Source organism: Melanostigma gelatinosum (genome assembly GCF_949748355.1).
Source record: "Melanostigma gelatinosum genome assembly, chromosome: 22".
Lineage (NCBI taxonomy): Eukaryota > Metazoa > Chordata > Actinopteri > Perciformes > Zoarcidae > Melanostigma > Melanostigma gelatinosum.
Genome location: NC_136655.1, coordinates 774,593 through 795,416, shown reverse-complemented (window position 1 = coordinate 795,416; position 20,824 = coordinate 774,593). Strand labels below are relative to the sequence as shown.

The window sequence follows — 20,824 nt, the reverse complement described above, 5'->3', positions numbered from 1 at the left end:
TTATTTTATTCTGACCAACAACGACTTCTTTCTAATGTCTCAGTCTAACAGACATTATTCATCTCAGATATTATGGGTTTTTACCAGTGTTGGCTGGTCAACAGAGGGCGCTGCCCCACCTTGAGCCACAACAAATACAATTAATAATAATAATAAAAATAAACTATACGAATTGTCAATATTTGTGTTTTTGAAATATGGAATCATCCAGTAATATGTGTAAAATATGATATCTGCGGTACATATGTACTTTTCCTGCACGTCCTCTCTGCATGTGAACGTCTCAGCAGCTCTGGAGAAACTGCCCAAAAGAGGCGGGGCTATCAAGCAGTTTAGCCAATTGCTGATTAAAGATATAAATGTGTGACATGCAATTTAGGCAATCAGCGTCCTCACATAGATTCAGTTTGAGTTTATTCTGTGATCCGTCTTCACTGTTTACATGTTGAAAAAAATCCCATCAGTCCGATCGGCTGCAGCTTCCAATCACATGACAGATGAACAATGAGGGGGCGTGTCGGCCGTTAAAACACTTCCTGGAAGTCTGTTCTCGTGGGTGCTCGCTCATGGCTCCTCAGAGGTCCCTCCTCAGAGCAGAAATAAGAGCTTTGGGACGGCCGTCAATATGGCGGCGCAGAACAACTTCCGGTTCGAGCGAGGATCGAGGAAATGACAATTAAGAGAGACTTGGGTACATCCCAAGTCTCTCTTAATTTCCTCGATTCCTTTCATTTCCTCGATTCCGGTTTCAACCAGAAGTGATCCTCGCTTGAACCGGAAGTTGAAACCGGAAGCGAACCAAGACTATTTTTGTGTCAAAAATCTTAATATAGAACCCCCAAATGAGTGATAAAGACATAAATAACAAAGAATGAAGATCGTAATATATAATGGTATCTATCCACGCAGACCCCCTTGAAAAAATAGCATAAAAATAGTTTACAAAAGTAGATATGTGTGGAATTTGTATACAAATATATATACACAAAAACGGTCAATCGTAAAGACTACAACTCCCATGCTAAAAAGGGAAGTATGTGTGTCCTGCATATGCGCAAACACGTTGGACGCGTGAACTCATGTGAACATGCACCGTAATGTAAGCAAAAAGGGTTAATTGTGAAAGACTACAACTCCCATGCTAAAAAGGGAACTGTGTGTCTACTGCGCAAGCGCAAACACTGTGGACGCCGCGAACCCATGCGGATATACACACGGCTCTGTAAAATGGCGGCGTGAGAGAGGCTCGTTCAAAACACAGAGACGTTTTTACCGGAGAGGCAGGTTATCTAACCACCGGAGAGGAAAGAACCGTCCGGGAGTCACTCACAGGTCCCGATAGAGGTACGTTTAAATTAAATAACGTTATTTAAAACCGGTCTGTGTGACGGAGTTAACGTTAGCATGACGTTTAGCCGTTAGCTCTCACTGCCGTTAGCTCACCGGCTAGCAGTCCGAGGATGGATGTTAGAGACCCGGATGAACACGTTAGTGAGTTAACACTTTAACGTTAATTACAATAATATGGCTTAAACGTTAATAATCGATATCAATGAGGAACTGGGAGCCTTTAAAGAAGCGCTAAGTGAAGCTAGCTGACGTTAACTGCAACTCTTCAGCTGTATTTATGATGCATGCTGGGAAAATGATTCTCTATTCGACCTCTTCAATCTAACATCAGAGGTGTTTTTATATAGGCAGTAATGGGAACAAAGTCCACTCTCAGGTATAATATCTCAATATGTATACTTTGTACTGCACTACATTTATCTGATTACTTCACTGATTATGAATACTAAATATAATCAACTAATACATTATGATGTATAATTATAGACTAAACTATCAGCAGTGTATAAAGGGTTTAAAATGAGCTCCACCTTTTAAAGTGACATACACATTAATAATTAAAATGTTATTCTGCATTATGAGTACTTTTACTTTTGGTACCTTAAGTATATTTTGTTTGCAGGAGTAATACTTGTAACAGAGTATATTTGACCGTCTGAATTATTTAGTTGATTGAGTTTCTGTAGAGAAGAAGACGACCTGCTGACCTTTTCTTCTTCTGTTTGTCTCAGAGACGGAGGGATGGCGAAGAGGATCGCTGATAAAGAGCTAACGGACAGGAACTGGGATCAGGAGGAGGAGGGAGAGGAGGTGAGCAAACATAATGTACAATCAATAAATACACGAACTTTACACTGAAGCAGAAACATGTGTAGTGTTTGTAGCATGAGGAGGATTAGGAACTAGTAAACAGATCAACAACTGTCTGTCTCTCTCGCTCTGTCTCTCTGTGTCTCTGTCTCTCTCTGTCTCTCTCTGTGTCTCTGTCTCTCTCTCAACTGTGGAGTATAAATTAAGTGATGGAGGTCAGATGTTCAGTGTGTTAACGTTTAAATCTGATCTTCATGAAGGCCGGGACGTTTTTAGTTGCAAGTGAAGATGTGTTGAAGAGTCGGCCGATAAAGAAGGCCAAACGCAGAAACATCGGCGAGGTAACGGCAGAGATACTTCCTGTTATTGACGTAGAGTCGTGAACGTAGACGTCTAAACGTCGCCTCTGGTTTCAGGCCGATGGAAGCGGATCCTTCAAAGGCTTCAAAGGGTTTTCTTTGTCGGCGGCGAGCGGCGGAGGCCTAACCTCTACGCCGTTCTCCGGAGGCTCCGCCCCCACGGCGTTCTCCGGTTTCGGTAACGGAGGAGGAGGGTTCTCGGGCCTCAGCGCTCTGACCAACGGGAACAGCAGCAGCTCTCTTCCAGCGTTCTCCGGTTTCTCTTCTCCGGCTGTGACGTCCACCTCATCACCAGGTGAGGAGACGACTGGTGGACCTTTATTATTCTGATCATGAGCTCACTGATGATGTAAAAAGGACAGGAAGTGAAGTGTCTGTCTCTCTCTGTGTCCGTCTGTCTGTCATTTCATGTCGTGGGGGTGTGATGATGTCACACTAACCCTCCTTTTTGTCCTCAGGTCTGACGTTCAATGGCCCCGCCTCCTCTGACATCACGCTCCAGCAGACCAATGGCTCCAGCCCGAGCTCGACTCAAAGCTCCACCAACACCAACACCAAGGAGTACAGCCGTCAGCTGACGGCTCTGAACTGCTCGGTGAGAGACTGGATCACCAAACACGTGAACGGGAACCCTCTGTGTGACCTGAACCCCATCTTCAAGGACTACGAGCAGCACCTGGCCAGCATCGAGCGGCAGTACGGAGACGAGGAGAAGAAGAAGAAGCCTCCGACCGCCGCCGCTCCTCCTGCTGCTCCTTCCTCCTCGTCATCGTTCTCCTTCGGCAAAACTCTGACAGAAGACTCGTCCAAAAGCCCCGGCGTCACGTTTAACTTCGGTCAGAAGGTGGACGGCTCCGTCCTCGGCTCCTTAGGGGCCAAAACAACCCCCCCGAGCTTCTCCTTCTCCTCCAGCGCCTCCTCCTCCTCCTCCTCCCTGTTCGGATCCTCCTCCACCACCGCTGCACCGCCGGCCTTTAAGTCCGGGGACGCTCGGCCTCCAGGTAAATATTAAATACGATATCTACGAGTCTTTAAATGACACTTTTACTTTCACGTCATTTAAAGCTGAAACTCCAACAATCTGATGTTTTATTGTTTAAAATGTGAAATTATGAATAAAATGTTTTATTTGTAGACGAGAACGGAGAAGAAGAGTCGGAGGAGCCGCCCAAACCGGAGATCAAAGAGGTGAAGGAGGACGACGCCTTCTACTCCAAGAAGTACGTTGAAATATTAACAAATGAAATATTATGAAAAACAAACTCCTCAAAGTCTGTCTGCCTTTAATGAGGCACATGACATCATCAGAGGAATCAGATTAACAGGACTTCATGTTTTCAGCATTTGTATTTGAGGGAAAGTTCTGTGCGGAAGTACAAAGTATCTAACGTCTAAGATGCCGGCAGATACGATGTTAACACCAGACTCATGATAGAAACATGAGCGGCCATCTTAACCCTTCATCTTCATCTTCCTCACATTGTGTTTCAGGTGTAAACTCTTCTACAAGAAGGACTCTGAGTTCAAAGAGAAAGGAGTCGGAACGCTTCACCTCAAGCAGAGCGACGGCAAAGTTCAGATGATCATCAGAGCCGACACCAACCTGGGTACAAATATACACAAATATACACAAACGACACCAACCTGGGTACAAATATACACAAATATACACAAACGACACCAACCTGTGTGTGTGTGTGTATATATATATATATATATATACACACACATATATATATATATATATATATATATATACACAAACGACACCAACCTGTGTGTGTGTGTGTATATATATATATATATATATATATATACACACAAACGACACCAACCTGTGTGTGTGTGTGTGTATATATATATATATATATATATATATATATATATATACACACACACACACATATATATATATATATATACAAGTTATAGTTCATATACTGAGTCCACACGTTTGCATTTAGTTCAGTTGGACTTTGTAGTGATACAAACTGTTCAGTTTGTCAGGTTCATGCAACATTTATATTATTATATTATTATTATATTATTATATATTGTTGGTCAGTCTGTCTGCTTGACAATCATATTCTGCTGCAATAAAAATGATTGAAGTGAGATGAACAGACTGAAAACTTGATCTTATTAATAAAACATGTTGACACAGTTTTCCTTTGGGGACATCATTTAGCAATACAGGCCTATGTTATCACAATACTCAGAATATCGCAGTATCGTGATAATATCGTATCGCGGGATCTCTGGTGATTCCCACCCCTAATAAATACATAAAATACTCTGAACCATCAGTGGCGATCAAACGGCTCCATCTGCTGGTCAAACACCAGAACTGCTGCTCCAGTTAAATCCAAAGATGTCGTTTGGACTGAAGTTTGATGAATTTCTGACGTTTTAACGGTTAAATTAAAGAGACGACCACGTTTTACGTCTTTATGGAGTAAATAACAGACTTAACCAGTGTTCAGATTGGTTATAACTATTAAAATGAATAAAGAACCAAATTAAAACAGAAATATAACGGTCACATTTTTATCAATGAATGAATGGCTACATATTTTGTATTTATGGTACATTTAATGGCATATTAATTTAGAGTTATTTTAATTTTGGCGAGGCCCACTGGGCCTCAAACAATCTACACAGATCGTTTAAAATAAGATTTTATTTTGGATTAAAGCAGATTTTAACGGTTCCCTCTGACCTGAAAAAATTGTATATTTTATGAACAAAAAATGAATCGATTAACGAAAGAAATGATCAGCAGATTAATTGATACAAATATTGTTTAGTTGTAGCCTGAACTTTAAAAGTTTCAGTTAAACTGAAGACGACCGACGTTCCAGAATAATCACGCTGACCTTTTATTTTGAAGGGAACATCCTGCTGAACATCCTGCTGCAGGCGTCCATGCCGTGCACTCGGGTCGGCAAGAACAACGTGATGGTGGTCTGTGTCCCGAACCCGGCCGTCGACGACAAGAACCCCGGCAGCCCAGTCCCCCTTCTGATCCGGGTCAAGACCGCCGAGGACGCCGACCTGCTGCACAAGACCCTGGAGGAGAAGACAGGCTGACCCCACCCCGCCCCCGCCTGAGCTTTTAGCTGAAGTCACCTGGTCATCCTCATCACACCGGTTCTACCACACACACTGGTCCTCTAGTCCAGCGTTCTCTCCACAATAAATTGGTCGTAATACTGTGAAATATTTAATTTAGAGTCGGAAGCTTCGTCCGCGATCGGAAGCTTCGGCCGCGATCGGAAGCTTCGTCCGCGATCGGAAGCTTCGTCCGCGATCGGAAGCTTCGTCCGCGATCGGAAGCTTCGTCCGCGATCGGAAGCTTCGTCCGCGATCGGAAGCTTCGTCCGCGATCGGAAGCTTCGTCCGCGATCGGAAGCTTCGTCTACATTCCTCCGGTCCGACGCTGCTGCTGTTTTTATTTACTCAGAGCGACACGACGAGCGTTTGATTGAAAGTATTCTCCACCATCTTCACCGCGATGTTAAATAAGTGTGTTTGGTTTCGTAGTAACGATTAGTTTTTGTGAACGAGCGCGTCGAGGATTCAGTGTTTTTTTTGTTGTGGAAACTATTTGTGTCGGCAGGATTGTTCTTCGTCTGATGGAACCTGGTGTGACAGAGCTTCTTAAAATCTGCTTTTTGTTTTTAAATTTTCTGTCAACATGGACTCTGTTGTGTTTTTGTCTAAGTGTCCTTTGTGTCCTCGGCCTTCACTGGGGAATAAAAAAAGGAAACAAAACATTTAAAGATTCACTTCCTGGTTCTCATTGAGAGCCTCGAGGAGCAGCAGCCGCTCCTGAGAAGTTAAGTCACATCGTGTCTTTATTCTTCTAAAATCACAAAAAGACAAACTAGACTCTTTGATCAGACGGCTCCTTTTAAAACTAAATAAAAACTTCAAAGAATAATTCATAAAATGTGTCAAACTTCTACTTTATCTTAATTATATTCTTGTAAAACTGCGATTTTAGTTTTTGCGTTCTGGAAACGAGATTAATCAACAAACGACTTCTCTATCGAGCAAATTCAACATTTTAAAAGATGTAAACCAGTCGAAGACTTTGGGAACTTTTAACGGACGTGTGTTTTATGTTTAACAATCTCTTGTACGAGCCTTTACTCATTTTACTGTTCCACATTTTTATTTCAATTAAGTTGTGATAAAAAATAAAAATCAGAACTTAACTTTTTCTTCTTCAAAATATTAAAATGTCAGTTATTCATATTTGGTCTCACTCAGTAGAAACGTTTGTCCAGAAGGTGGCGCTAGAGGAAACGGAGTCGTAAAGTAATAATAAATAAATGAATCCACAAAAGCGTGAGTTTCTGTTAATGTGTATTTCAATAAATAAACAGTAAACAACAGAAGTGAGACAACAACATGCACATGAGTGTTTGTGTACAAAAAGGTCAAAGCGTCTGACGGTGCAGCCCGTCTGCACTCAAAGACGCCGGTCCAGTATTGATCGGCATCGATACATTCAGCTGGAGGAACTCTAACTACCGGCAATAACACTGAAGAAGAAGTGCTCTGTGGAATGTTTCACCTTCGATACGACACGGAAGAAAACACTGATCCAGGACGGCTAATCAATAACCGGTAACAGCTGACTGACTTCGGATCGATCCGATTCTCCTCAAACGTCCAGTTTCACCGTTTAAATCCTGAAAGACGACAAAGTCAGAGACCGATGGAAAAACAGATTTTCTGATCGATCGCTTTCGTTTCAATAATTTGGAAATATAATTCGTAAATATTTAGAACTGAACAGCTAATCTAGTTTTGGATGTTAAAATAAACTAAACGAATTATTAGTACTTAATAAATCTAATTATTATTTAACAATTATTTAATAATAAATCTGATTATTTGTCCGGTTCATTTTACTTGGTCCATACATTTAAAAAAACATTAACAGGATAAATACTTTTAATAAATTAATCATTTTAAGTGTCTAAAATAAATTTTATAATATTTTGGATTAAAGGTTTGACTTCTGCAAAGTCAAATGTCGGATTTTATTCTAATACTGTGAGTGTTTATGTTTTACATAAAACTTTTTACTCAAACTATTTTAAGAATGAATTCATAACTGAGAAACCTTTCAATTTAGTTTGAACTATTTTATTTAATTCTTACTGCGATTTAGTTTTTTGTTCTTTTACGAACACATTTGATACTTTTTCTGTCGACTCGATTAATTAACGAAAGTTAAAGTCGTTAATCGAGCAAAAGAAAATGAGTTGAAGTCGTGACTTTAAACTGGAAACTTGTGACGGACGTTTGTTGATATTTTGGCGTAAATATAATAGCGGTTTGTAGTTTAAATGAACGCGAAGTGAAAGAAGAAACATTAAAGTTACATAAAGTCAGATTTAAGGCTTCAGCGGGAGAAAAACTTTCCCGTTAAAATCTAATTCAGAAGTTTTTCAAGTCGCTTCCAGTTTGTTTTATCGTCACTCAGCTGATTTATTAAAATACTGAAGTGGTTGTGTGTTCGAAGGCAAACAAACCGATACAAAGAAGAGGAGGCTTCATTGTTCCGGTTCGTGGTCTAACCTCTGGGACCTGATCCAGAATCAGAGCCGGAGACACAAAGAGACTCTTTGATCCGACGACTCCGCATTTTTAAAATCAGCCGATTTCAGGTTTTATTAAGACTCGAGAGGCGTTTTATGGTCATTTAGCGAGTAAATAATAATAATAATAATAATAATAATAATTACGGAGCTGCGGAGGAGAACAAACTACAGAATCTACGAGATTAAAGTCTCAAATTGACAAGAAAAAAAACTAATTTCCCGAATAAAGTCGTGAATTTCATGACTCGTGAAGTTGAGCTCTTTCATGTTTTTTATTTTACAAACACTAAAATAATTAACATATTTTGAGAGTTAAACGTTAATCCAACCTCAAAGTGAAGCATTGTGGGTCCTTCACACAAAAACACTTTATTTTCTCGTAAATTTACAACTTTAATCTCGTAAATTCATTCACTAAAATGTAGTTTTTATATTTGCACTAATAATAATAATGTTGCTGTACACATTAGTTGTTGAGTTCAAAGATTTACAGAATAATTAAATAACAGGATTTAGATGATTACTATTTCAATAATCAATAGTTTGAATTATTTTAAGTCAAGTTATCTGTTAGATATTTATTTGTTCACTGAATTCTTTTATCACAAGTTATATTTGGTATGTAATTGTTGCTGGTGGTCAAATCAAACTGACTGAAGATGAATATAATTCGAAATATTTTATATTATTCATATTTTTAAAACACTATTTCGAGAGTAAAGTCACATTTTTCTAAGACGAATGCGTTTTATGTTGAGAGTAAAATAATGATTTTATTCTGAAATTTGTGAATCAGTCGGGTCAATGTTATATTTCCTTTGTTTAAGTAATTATAATTAGAATGAATCAAACATGAAAGTAAATGTACCAGATAACGGCTGCTGCAGGTTCTCACATGTGCTTCTTAAAGTTCTTATTTCAGCACTTTTGTAACATTTTTCTCATAAATTAACATTAGTTTGTTTTTTCATATTTTTGACATTCAAGAGACTAAATGAGACAAATATTTGTCAATAAATGGATGAAAAAAGGTGAATTCAGCGACTACTTGTGTTGTAACGGTGTCACTTCCTGTTTCCTCTCGTAAAAAAACACTTCACGAGTCCCGTCGTCGTGGATAATATTTTAAAAAAGAAAAGCGAACGCGTCGTTAAAGTCTCGGTGAGTAAAGCAGCAGATATTTACACGAAAACACGCGTTCTTCACTTCCTGGTTCAGAGTTCAGCCAATTGCCTTTTTTTCACACCTGAGGTCACGTGACCCCGACGAACTGAAGAAGAAGAAGAGGCACTTCCTGAATGGCTGGTTTGTTGGTCTCCTCTGCAGCAGGTGTCTGGTTGTTCTGCTGTGGTCTCAGTGGCCTGATGATGCAGGAGGCACTTTGTAGAGATGACTGATGGAGGCAGCGCCGCTACGTCATCGGGATATGATGTCATCACGTCATCAGGATAGGCTTCTGCCTCACCTCCAGGATGTCTGACAGAGAGTAACTACACTAGTTATGATGTCATCACACGTCAACAAGGAAGTCACAAGTGAGCAGCTAAGTAACGAACTAAGTAACTCTTCAATTTAGTGACTAAATAACTGACTGAGAAACGAAGAAAGAAAGAGACGTAATGAACTAACGTGTTAAATAAATGCACAAAGGAAATAAAGTAACTTGACCGACAACTGGTCAGGTGAGAAACTAACCAGTTTAATTCTTAGTTTCCAGCTCTCACTAAAAACAAAGACAAAACCACGATGAAGATGAAGACGGTTTGAGTCAGACGGAAAGAGGAAACAAGGCGACGGTCAGCTGCCCCGCGTCGACCTCTGACCTGTGGTGATGCGGTGCAGCGGCAGCGTGACGTAGGTCAGGTGTGAGTAGAGCAGGAAGTAGTCATCGGTCCGGTTCAGCTTGAGCCACGAGCCGACCAGAGAGCGACCGGTGCCCGACAGAGAGCGGGAGCGGAGGTTAGAGGCGGTGTGAAGATCTGAGGAGGACAGAAACACGTTAGCCACAGCCGGCTACACGTTAGCCACAGCCGGCTACACGATAGCCACAGCCGGCTACACGTTAGCCACAGCCGGCTACACGTTAGCCACAGCCGGCTACACGTTAGCCACAGCCGGCTACACGTTAGCCACAGCCGGCTACACGTTAGCCACAGCCGGCTACACGTTAGCCACAGCCGGCTACACGATAGCCACAGCCGGCTACACGTTAGCCACAGCCGGCTACACGTTAGCCACAGCCGGCTACACGTTAGCCACAGCCGGCTACACGTTAGCCACAGCCGGCTACACGATAGCCACAGCCGGCTACACGTTAGCCACAGCCGGCTACACGATAGCCACAGCCGGCTACACGTTAGCCACAGCCGGCTACACGTTAGCCACAGCCGGCTACACGTTAGCCACAGCCGGCTACACGTTAGCACCATGGCTCCTTGTAGCTTTAATTCCAGTAGCAGTGGTTCAGAATGTCTGAGGGTCTCTACGGTACCTTTAATTACGACCTCAGGTTTGATTTAAGTCTTATTTTAAACACCAATAACAAGTTATTAGTCGGGAGATTCCAGGAAATAATAACACAGAAAACTGTACATAAATACATATATAGGTTTGGATGTATTGTATTGTGATGAAGATCACATGTGCATCGCTCTTCATTAACAGAGTAGGCTTCCTGTTATTGTTCTGTGTTCATGCTTTTACGTTCAGTGTCTGTATTTGTCTGCTTAATTCACTTTTTGTGCAATGAAGTGAAATAAAATGGAAAACACATTCTCACCAAGGCACCTTTCCGTCTGCACATCAAACATTATATAAATAATCTCATTATAACAAACAAACAAATGACATAAGTAAAAATACATACAAATAAATATATATATATATATAAATAAAAAATAAAATGAATTATGTATAAATACAAATAAATAAATAAATATATATTTACACACACAGACTTGTGTTCATTACAGCCACAATAACACAAACATCCTGATGAATCAGCTGATCTCAGCAGTAATTGTGCTGGAAACAGGAATAAAAACACCGGTTCCCTCCGGTTCCTACCCTCGTCTTCCTCCTCCCTGAAGAACTCCTCGCTGTCGTTGGCCGAGTGAGACTTCTTCATCTCTGCGTTTCGGGGAACTTTGCGTCTGAGAGACGGCGAGAAGAAGGACGGACGGTTCCTCTCCGGAGTCGGAGGAGTGCTGAAGGACGTCACCTGGAGACACAAAGCTCATTATATACTAAAGTACACAGTAGAGGTACTTTGATGGACTGTAGTACTCACATACTGTTACTCTCAGCTCTGATAAAAATGAAGTGTTTGTTCTCTGTGTAACAATAGGAATGGATTCATCCAGCAGCATGTATTACTGATCTGGAGCTCAGGTTTCCCCGTGTGGGTGCATTTGTTTTCCTCACCCTCTCGTGCATGGGGGACACCTGGTCCTCCTCGGTGCCACAGGGGGAGGTGTCTCCTGTCGGCATCCTGCTGACGGCCATCTCTGCGTGACCTTTTCCCTGCGGACCCTTCATCCTCACAAACTCCATGTTGTTGTACTTGTAGAAGCCGAAAGACATCCGCTGAGCCATTTTAGCAGCGACGCTCACCTGAAGCACCAAAACATCATTCATATATATATATATATATATACATATATATATATATACATACATATATATATACATATATATATATATATATATATATATATATACATATACATACATATATATACATATATATATATGTATGTATATGTATATATATATATATATATATATATACATATATATATATGTATGTATATGTATATATATATATATATATATATATACATATATATATATATACATACATATATATATACATATATATATATATATATATATATATATATACATATACATACATATATATATACATACATATATATATACATATATATATATATATATATATATATATATACATATACATACATATATATACATATATATATATATATATATATATATATATATATATATATATATATATATATATATATATATATGTGTATATATATATATATATATACATATATATATATATATATGTATATATATATATATATATGTATATATATATATATATACATATATATATATATATATATATATATATATATATATATATATATATATATATATATATATGTGTATATATATATATGTGTATATGTATATGTTAGGGGTGTAACGGTTCACAACAGTCACGTTTCGGTACAGTAGAAACTATAAATGCAGAGAAATGTACTTGATTTTAAAATATATTTATTCATTACAACTAACATCATGAAGTCATTCTTTGACTTTGAACAATGATCTTCTGGGGTGTCTTCTTAGCAACACATCAGCATAAAAAACAAAAGCTGCTCCTTCAGGTGATGTAGTGTTGTTACTTACATCTTGTATTGTTACTTACATCTTGCAAAAGAGATGTTTAATCTCAAGGGGACGACCTGGTTCAATAAAGGTTTTAAAAAAAGAACCGTGAGCCTCGTACCGAACGGTTCAATAGGAATACGCGTACCGTTACACCCCTAATATTTATACTTTCATTCAGATTTTTATATTCTCTATGAATTTGTTTCACAAAAGTTGAATTGATTGGCCGGTCTCACCCGGTTGTCGTAGACCTTCTTCAGGGCCTCGTAGCGGATCGAGCCCTGGAAGATGACGCCCTGGAAGGTGTTGCTCTTGTCGCTCGCCACCAACTCCACACAAACCATCTCCCCTTCGCCCACCGTCATGTCACTGAACACCTGCACACATATCAATGTAACGATCATCTTTAAAGATGTCAAAAACAGCACCACATATATACAAATAGAGAAAATTGAAAGAGAACGCTTCTTGTTGTAGCGTCTGTGTTATAAAAGAGTACAATATAGGACAAAAGATATGCAAGTATTCATACAAATACAAACAAGTATTTGTTTGGTTGTACAACAAAAAGCAGATGTTTAGATCCAAACACCAGAAACTAAAAACATCCTTTTAAAAAAAGCAGATCTTTCTAAAGCGTCTTCTTCTTCTCCAGATGAAGAAGCAACTAAATGGAGCGTTTGTCCGGTTCGTTGGTAGATTTGACAGAATTCCGGTTGAATGATGGCCGATGTGCCGTTGAGATGAAAGGCGAGCGCGTCGGCGCGTCGGTACCTCCTCAAAGTTGTCGATCATGAAGAAGATGTTGGGGTAGCTCATCTTGGACTCCTCCCCTTTGCTGTCCATGGCGTGTTTGCTGGGAGACGCAAACACTTCCTGTAACAACACATCAGCGAGAATGAAGTCGGGCAGCTCGGCGGTGAAGAGCGAGGCTGAGCAGCAGCCGTGTGGCTCGTACCTGACACTTCTTCTTGTGGATGTGGATGTCTCCGGCGTCTGAGCGCGTGCAGACCGCACACGTTACCACGTAGTCCAACTAAAAGATATTTAATGGAAGTTATTGTGTACAAACATCACAAAAGCCGACTTTTATTTCAAAATACGCTCATTTTCGGACTCTTCTGTCTTGTATTTTTGTTTGTTTTTGCTTTCTGTCTTTTTTCTGCATCCTGCACTTATACAACAACTTTAACTTGAGATTTTACTGGATAAAAAAAGCTGCATTTACTCGTATTTAGGACTTCCCTGACGTCTCTATATTCTGTTTGATTTTGAGTAATCGACATTCATTCTACTGCTCTTATTGCCTCGTTTTTGTTTCTTTACCCAGAATAAGTCATTGATAAATGCTGTCAAAGGTTTAAAGTGTAAATGAAAGCAGAGTAAATGTTGATTGACGTGTGTAGTAGAAAGGTGGTCGTACATACTGTAGTTCTCTATCTGTGAACCTCCATGTCTCTCAAACAAGACAGAAAAAGGCCGAATTAGACCATTCACAACAATCACACCAACAGATGGAAACATGCTTCTGCTGCACGTCCTGCCTGAAGAGAACCACGTCCTTCAAATGGGTTCAGGATATTTAAATATCCACTTCTTTCTTCATGACAAGATATTATCAACAACAATTGTGGTATTTCCATGAAATGTCCTGAAAACAATCATTGTCCCGCGCGTCACACGCCTCATTCTTGCATTTAACGTTTAACTTGGAAAGAATTCAGTTCCTAAATCTTTATGAAATTAATCAAATAAGGTGTTGAATTACGTACATATGAGATAAAACATCACATCGTCCGCATACAAAGACGTTTTATGTTCATCACCCATAATATTATGATTGAATTGTTATAAACTTCATTAACGAAGGTGTTGAACTATAAATATCTGAGATAAAACATCACATCGTCTGCGTACACAGATATTTCATTTGTATTGCCATAATGTTCGATTTTTCTTCTTATAAACAGACATTACGTGTTAAATCTGATGATCTGCTCAAAGGGTTCAATGCTGAAGAGGACATTTACACATCAAGAGTTTGATAAATGACGACTCGGAAGTCTTGCGTGATCGGTTCAGTGTCAAATCTGAACTCATGTTCTGAAAGTGTCGGGAAGTTGAATTCTTTCTCTGAACAGCTTTATTATGTTGTATTAATATTAATACACTCTTGTGGTTTTATTGAGCACAAGGCCACAACTTACATGAAAAAGATGCAAAGCTTGAAGTGGCTGAAGACAGTGAAGCTCCTCAGAGGCGTGTGCATGATGTCATGAAGTAACGCTGCTCACCTTCTGCAGGATCAGGTTCAGGTAGACGCTCTCCTCCCAGTCCATGTCGGGGTCACCGAGGCCGGGCAGCTTCTTGGAGTCTCTCCTGTAGACCTCCACCTCCACCTGAAGCACACACACACACACCTTTATGTCTGACGCTGTGTGTGTGTGTGTGTGTGAGAACGTTCAGAGTCCTTCAGGTGACGATCTGTCTTGATTGATTCGTTAACGTGACGACATCAAGAGTTCTTCTCTGCTGAAGTCCTTCTTCCACTTTATCCGTTGTAATCTCAAATCTAAAACTTCTGTCGAGATCAGACATTTAACCAGCGACGCTTTGGGGGCTTCTGGGAAATGGAGTTTTGTTAAAAGCAGCTAAAGAAAACACAGAGTGAATGATTTCAGATAGTTCTTTAAAAGATAACGTCCACTTGTTCTAGTGAGGACGATTTGTTGTTGTTAGTTTTCTCTTTTTAACAGCATGAAATACAGACTTTAACTTTCATTAATATGTAACAACATGGAAAAGCTTCATTGTGGACAATAAAGAAAGGAGTTTTAATGAATTTTTGTATTTCATAATAAACTGGGTTAATTCATCTTTCATTCAGGTGTTGGTTCTAATGGTGAAGTGAATTATTGAAATGGATTTGAACATGTTTTCTGACTTCATGAGGTTTATGGGTGACGTGAACGCGGCACCTTCTTGCCCTCGCTGCTGCTGCTGCTGCTGCTCTCTGCGCTGACGTAGGCCAGCTTCCTCCTGACGTAGAACAGCATGTCGTCCTCTCGAGGAGATAACTTCTCCATGAAGTACGTGGAGAACATCCAGGTCCAGAACACGATGCGGTCGTCCTTAAAACAGCCTGACGGGAACACAGAGAACACAGAGAACACAGAGGTAAACGTACAGAAACATGAAGTCAACATTGAGCTTGAGAGCATTTAGTCTCTTGTTGTCACTGCGATAACAACATCCAACATGTCACAGATTGAGGAGGTAACCGGTCTCACAGTGATGACACTGATTCTTAGTTCTGGTCTCACAGTGATGACACAGATTGTTATGAAGCAGAGACCTTCATAACAATCTATTTTTAGCAGCGTATCCTGTTTTAAAACTACATCAAGTGTGCTGTGAAGCCGTCTGATGAAAGTGAGCTGAATCACCCACAATGCATCTCTGCTGACAGCGAGGAGGAATATCATGAGTCGAGTTCAGGCTGCGGTTTCCTCCATGACCGTTATGCAACAGTGTGATGCTCCAACAGAGATCAATACAGACACTAGAACCACCTGAAGGAGTGATAGAACCACTAGAACCATACCAAGGACCACTAGAACCACCTAAAGGACCAATAGAACCATCATAAGGAGTGATAGAACCACCTAAAGGACCAATAGAACCCCTTTGAGGACCATTAGAACCACCTAAAGGACCACTAGAACCCCTTTGAGGACCATTAGAACCACCTAAAGGACCACTAGAACCCCTTTGAGGACCATTAGAACCACCTAAAGGACCACTAGAACCCCTTTAAGGACCACTAGAACCACCTAAAGGACCACTAGAACCCCTTTAAGGACCATTAGAACCACCTAAAGGACCACTAGAACCCCTTTAAGGACCATTAGAACCACCTAAAGGACCACTAGAACCCCTTTGAGGACCATTAGAACCACCTAAAGGACCACTAGAACCCCTTTAAGGACCATTAGAACCACCTAAAGGACCACTAGAACCCCTTTAAGGACCACTAGAACCACCTAAAGGACCACTAGAACCCCTTTAAGGACCATTAGAACCACCTAAAGGACCACTAGAACCCCTTTAAGGACCATTAGAACCACCAGAACCCCTTTAAGGACCACTAGAACCACCTAAAGGACCACTAGAACCCCTTTAAGGACCATTAGAACCACCTAAAGGACCACTAGAACCCCTTTAAGGACCATTAGAACCACCTAAAGGACCACTAGAACCCCTTTGAGGACCATTAGAACCACCTAAAGGACCACTAGAACCCCTTTAAGGACCATTAGAACCACCTAAAGGACCACTAGAACCCCTTTAAGGACCACTAGAACCACCTAAAGGACCACTAGAACCCCTTTGAGGACCATTAGAACCACCTAAAGGACCACTAGAACCCCTTTAAGGACCATTAGAACCACCACCTAAAGGACCACTAGAACCCCTTTAAGGACCACTAGAACCACCTAAAGGACCACTAGAACCCCTTTGAGGACCATTAGAACCTCCTAAAGGACCACTAGAACCCCTTTAAGGACCATTAGAACCACCTAAAGGACCACTAGAACCCCTTTAAGGACCATTAGAACCACCTAAAGGACCACTAGAACCCCTTTAAGGACCACTAGAACCACCTAAAGGACCACTAGAACCCCTTTAAGGACCATTAGAACCACCTAAAGGACCACTAAAACACTTGTTCTAGTGGTCCGATGTTTTCAAACATCTCCTTCCAATGATGAAGATCATGTGACTGATCAAGAGCTCAGGACTCCCCTGAAGGTACTCGTTGGAGACGAGTTCCTTTGTTCATTCATGTCTTGGTGGATTTGTCTCGGTTCTGCAGTGCACACTGAAGAGGACGTTGTTGGTGATTCTCGGTTCGGACCAAACACAACGCCGTGTTCTCACAGGTCCAGTGACGGCTGCCAGAGCTTTCTATCAGCCGCTGGTCTTCAGCACACGAAGGACTCAACGGATGATGAAGAACGTTTAAGTTAGAAGAAGAAGAATAAAACTCACAAACAGAACACAGTACGTGGTTAGCTTAGCTTAGCATAGCGACTAGGTAAACATGTGTTGTTCTTATTTATCTGTAAACAAACAGAACTGTTAGTATTAGTACTCTACCCGAGTATTTATTTTGTATACTTCTACTTTTACTTTGCTGAGATTTTTATTGTTGAATTAGTGTTTTGATTATAACAGAGTATTAATACAGAGTGACATTAGTACTTTTACTTGAGTATTTGTACAGTGTGGTATTAGGACCTTTCTGTAACAGAGTATTTGTACGGTGTGGTATTAGTACCTTTATATAACAGAGTATTTGTACAGTGTGGTATTAGTACTACTTGTTATCTGAATACTTCATCTGTGGTGATAAAGTACCTCATCATGTCAGATGGTACTGATCTTTACTAAACTATTGATCACATTAAAGAACACAAACAGTCGAGACAAAGTACTCTGATATCCGTGCCTCCACTCTGACCCTGAACGCAACAGGCCCCTGATTACCTATCAATACAAACATGTAGTATGTGTGTACTTATACACACATTAGAAGGTATTATCCTCACTGAACTGCCTTTTTCCACTGAAAAAACATGGCCGGTCTCCGCCCATCACTCTCCTCATCTGCTGCTGAAACTCTGATCCACGCCTTCATCACCTCCAGAACCGACGACTGCAACAGCATTCTTCACGGCACATCATCCAAAATCCTAAATAAACTCCAGTACATCCAGAACTCTGCTGCTCGCCCGCTCACCCGCACCCGCTCCCGTGACCACATCACCCTGTTCTCCAGAACCTCCACTGGCTCCCCGTCCCACAACGGATCCAATACTAAATCCTTCTCCTCACTCACAAAGCCTCCACAGTCAGACCCCCTCCTCCCTCACCGACCTGCTCCACCACCACACTCCATCAGCTCCTCTGATGCCTCCTGTCTCTTCCGCTCAGGACCAATCACCGGACATCAACAGAGCCTTCTCCATATCTGCCCCTCCCTCTGGAACTCTCCCCAAACACATGCGAGACTGCACTGACCTTTCCACGTTCAAATCACAACTCACACTCACCTGTTCAAAACTGCTTTAACGCGTGACTGTTATTGTGTACTCTGTTTTTAGTGTATTGTTTTTACATATGATGATTTTAATGTAAAGTGTCTTTGAGTGTCATGAAAAGCACTATATAAATAAAATGTATTATTGTTATAACGTATATATGTGTACTTATACACACATTAGAAGGTATTATCCTCACTGAGATGACTGTAACAGAGTTTATGTGTGTACATATACACACATTAGAAGGTATATAAACCACTCCTCTCTCCGGTGGTCCTCCGGTAGATCGATACCGGACCGATCAGCTCACCCAGTCCGCTGATCTCCTGCCGGACATTGAGTCGGTTCCTCTCGTCGGCGATGGCCTTCAGCATCTGCTGCAGAGAACCGTCCAGCTCTCCGTTCTCCTCGGGACCGACAGCCGCACACAAACCGGGAAAGGACGCCATCTCCGCTCCGGGACCATGACAGTCTAGTTCCAGCCGGTACCGGGGAGTGTGCTCTGTTGGTGTCCGAGAAAGGAGGCAGGTAGGTCGGACTAATTCTGCTGAGGGAGAGGGAGACTCCGGTTCTTCTTCTGTTGTGCAGATCAGCTGGAAACACCCCTCACACTTCCTGTATCAACACGAGGCTCTTAAAGGTACAGTTCACCTGAATACGTCACACACATACACACACACGGTGTGACCCAGAGCACCGACAGGTGTTACAGATAATACTGTCAACCCGGCACATTCATTCTGTGTATTTAAAAATAATAATAGTAATTCTATCACAGTAAATCTTATAAAACAGAAAGATAAAGGACAAAGGAAAAAAAATAGTAAAGGAGCAAAATAAATAATAAATATAAATAATAAATAAATAATAAATTTAATAAAATTGAAAACATAAAAACTTGTTTTTATATCATTTTAGAGTTAATTAATTATGTATAGAAGCCCATTCCTATTTCAATTTAGCCTTTTTTTAATGAACAGTTCTATTTTTATCATGAATTATAAGTTAATAAATCAAACTTTTTACTTATAACTAATTAATACTATAACTTTGTACAGCTAATTTATTTATTTACTTATTATCCGATCAATCATTAATTAAAAACAACGATGCTTATGATACATTTTGCCTTACTTGATCTTAATTTAATCCCTAACCCTTAATTATTAAATAAATATTTTTACACGAATATGTAATAAATGTAATACATATTTATTTTACATCACATCTCAGTGATGCATATTTGGCTGAATTAATTAGTTATTAATTTAGAAAAATTTGGCAATGGTCGTTTTTATTCAGGGTCTGCTCCGCGACTCAGCGGGTCATAAATCAGACGCACCCTTGTTAGCATTACTGCTAACGGTTAGCGTGAGAAGGATAGTCCCCGCCCGGCTGGTCGGGCGGAGTTTAAGAATAAATAAATATGGATAATAGACAACAACGTCCTTGTGACTTAATGAACATACACGTTCATATATTACCTTCAAAGCTAATTAGTTGAGGTTTAAATTAGCTCCCGGTTAAACAGACGGTTAACGACGGTTTAAGCGAACGATGGCGGTGACTTAACGGTTTTCTCGAACTCTTTGGCTGTTTAACGGAGGTGACGTTTGTTTTAAAACACCGGAATAAATCACTGAATGTTACAGAATAGTTATGTTGCTTCGTCCGGTAAATTCCGCTCATATTTGGCTGTTTTTACCAGTACATTTACGGATAGTTTACGTCCTTCGTCTGTAAAAAAAGTAACAGGTGTTATAGCAAAAACTGCCCCGTTAAATCCTGTGACCCCGCCAGAAAGAAACACCGATACGTTAAAACAGACGTAAGAGAGTGATGGTCGTTGACACGTTACCTCGATACCTCGAAGTTCTTTTAAATGGTGATAAAAAAACGTATGTCATTTTCGATCAGGTAACATGAGGTTTCATACACCGGTGTTTCACCGCAGCAAACTCCGCCCGCCCGGAGGGGGACCTCGTCGACCGGTGAAACATGTCTGTTTGAACAAACGCACCCTTTGTTTTAGGACAAAAGGTGACGTCATTGTCTCGCGAGCTCCGAGCGTGGAGACGTCCGTCAGAGTTTTAGGTTTTACTTTTTGTTTCACTGAAACCTTTATTCTGTCTCCTCCAATATTTATTAC

At 40.5% G+C, this 20,824-nt stretch overlaps 2 protein-coding genes across 3 annotated transcripts; one reads left to right on the top strand and one right to left on the bottom strand.

The window, feature by feature from the left end:
• Positions 1-1,202: 1,202 nt before the first annotated feature.
• nup50 (nucleoporin 50) lies at positions 1,203-6,844 on the top strand. The gene is made up of 8 exons (XM_079294442.1): positions 1,203-1,344; positions 2,082-2,160; positions 2,421-2,501; positions 2,577-2,814; positions 2,978-3,520; positions 3,655-3,739; positions 4,011-4,126; positions 5,410-6,844. The coding sequence occupies exons 2-8, from the start codon at positions 2,092-2,094 to the stop codon at positions 5,607-5,609; spliced, it is 1,332 nt and encodes a 443-aa protein (XP_079150568.1). The 5' UTR covers positions 1,203-1,344; positions 2,082-2,091; the 3' UTR covers positions 5,610-6,844.
• Positions 6,845-7,496: 652 nt separating this feature from the next.
• Positions 7,497-20,636, bottom strand: kiaa0930. Of its 2 annotated transcripts, none has more exons than XM_079294443.1 (11): positions 20,534-20,636; positions 18,986-19,290; positions 15,547-15,710; positions 14,863-14,967; positions 13,527-13,604; positions 13,343-13,444; positions 12,805-12,945; positions 11,561-11,749; positions 11,204-11,357; positions 9,961-10,116; positions 7,497-9,613 (listed from the first exon to the last, which is right to left on the bottom strand). In XM_079294443.1, exons 2-11 carry the CDS (start codon positions 19,122-19,124, stop codon positions 9,573-9,575), a joined length of 1,269 nt encoding a protein of 422 aa, XP_079150569.1. In that variant the 5' UTR covers positions 19,125-19,290; positions 20,534-20,636; the 3' UTR covers positions 7,497-9,572. The 2 variants fall into 2 exon arrangements, with proteins under 2 accessions (XP_079150569.1, XP_079150570.1); XM_079294444.1 differs by having other exon boundaries at positions 18,986-19,222; positions 20,534-20,553.
• Between the last annotated feature and the right edge of the window lie 188 nt (positions 20,637-20,824).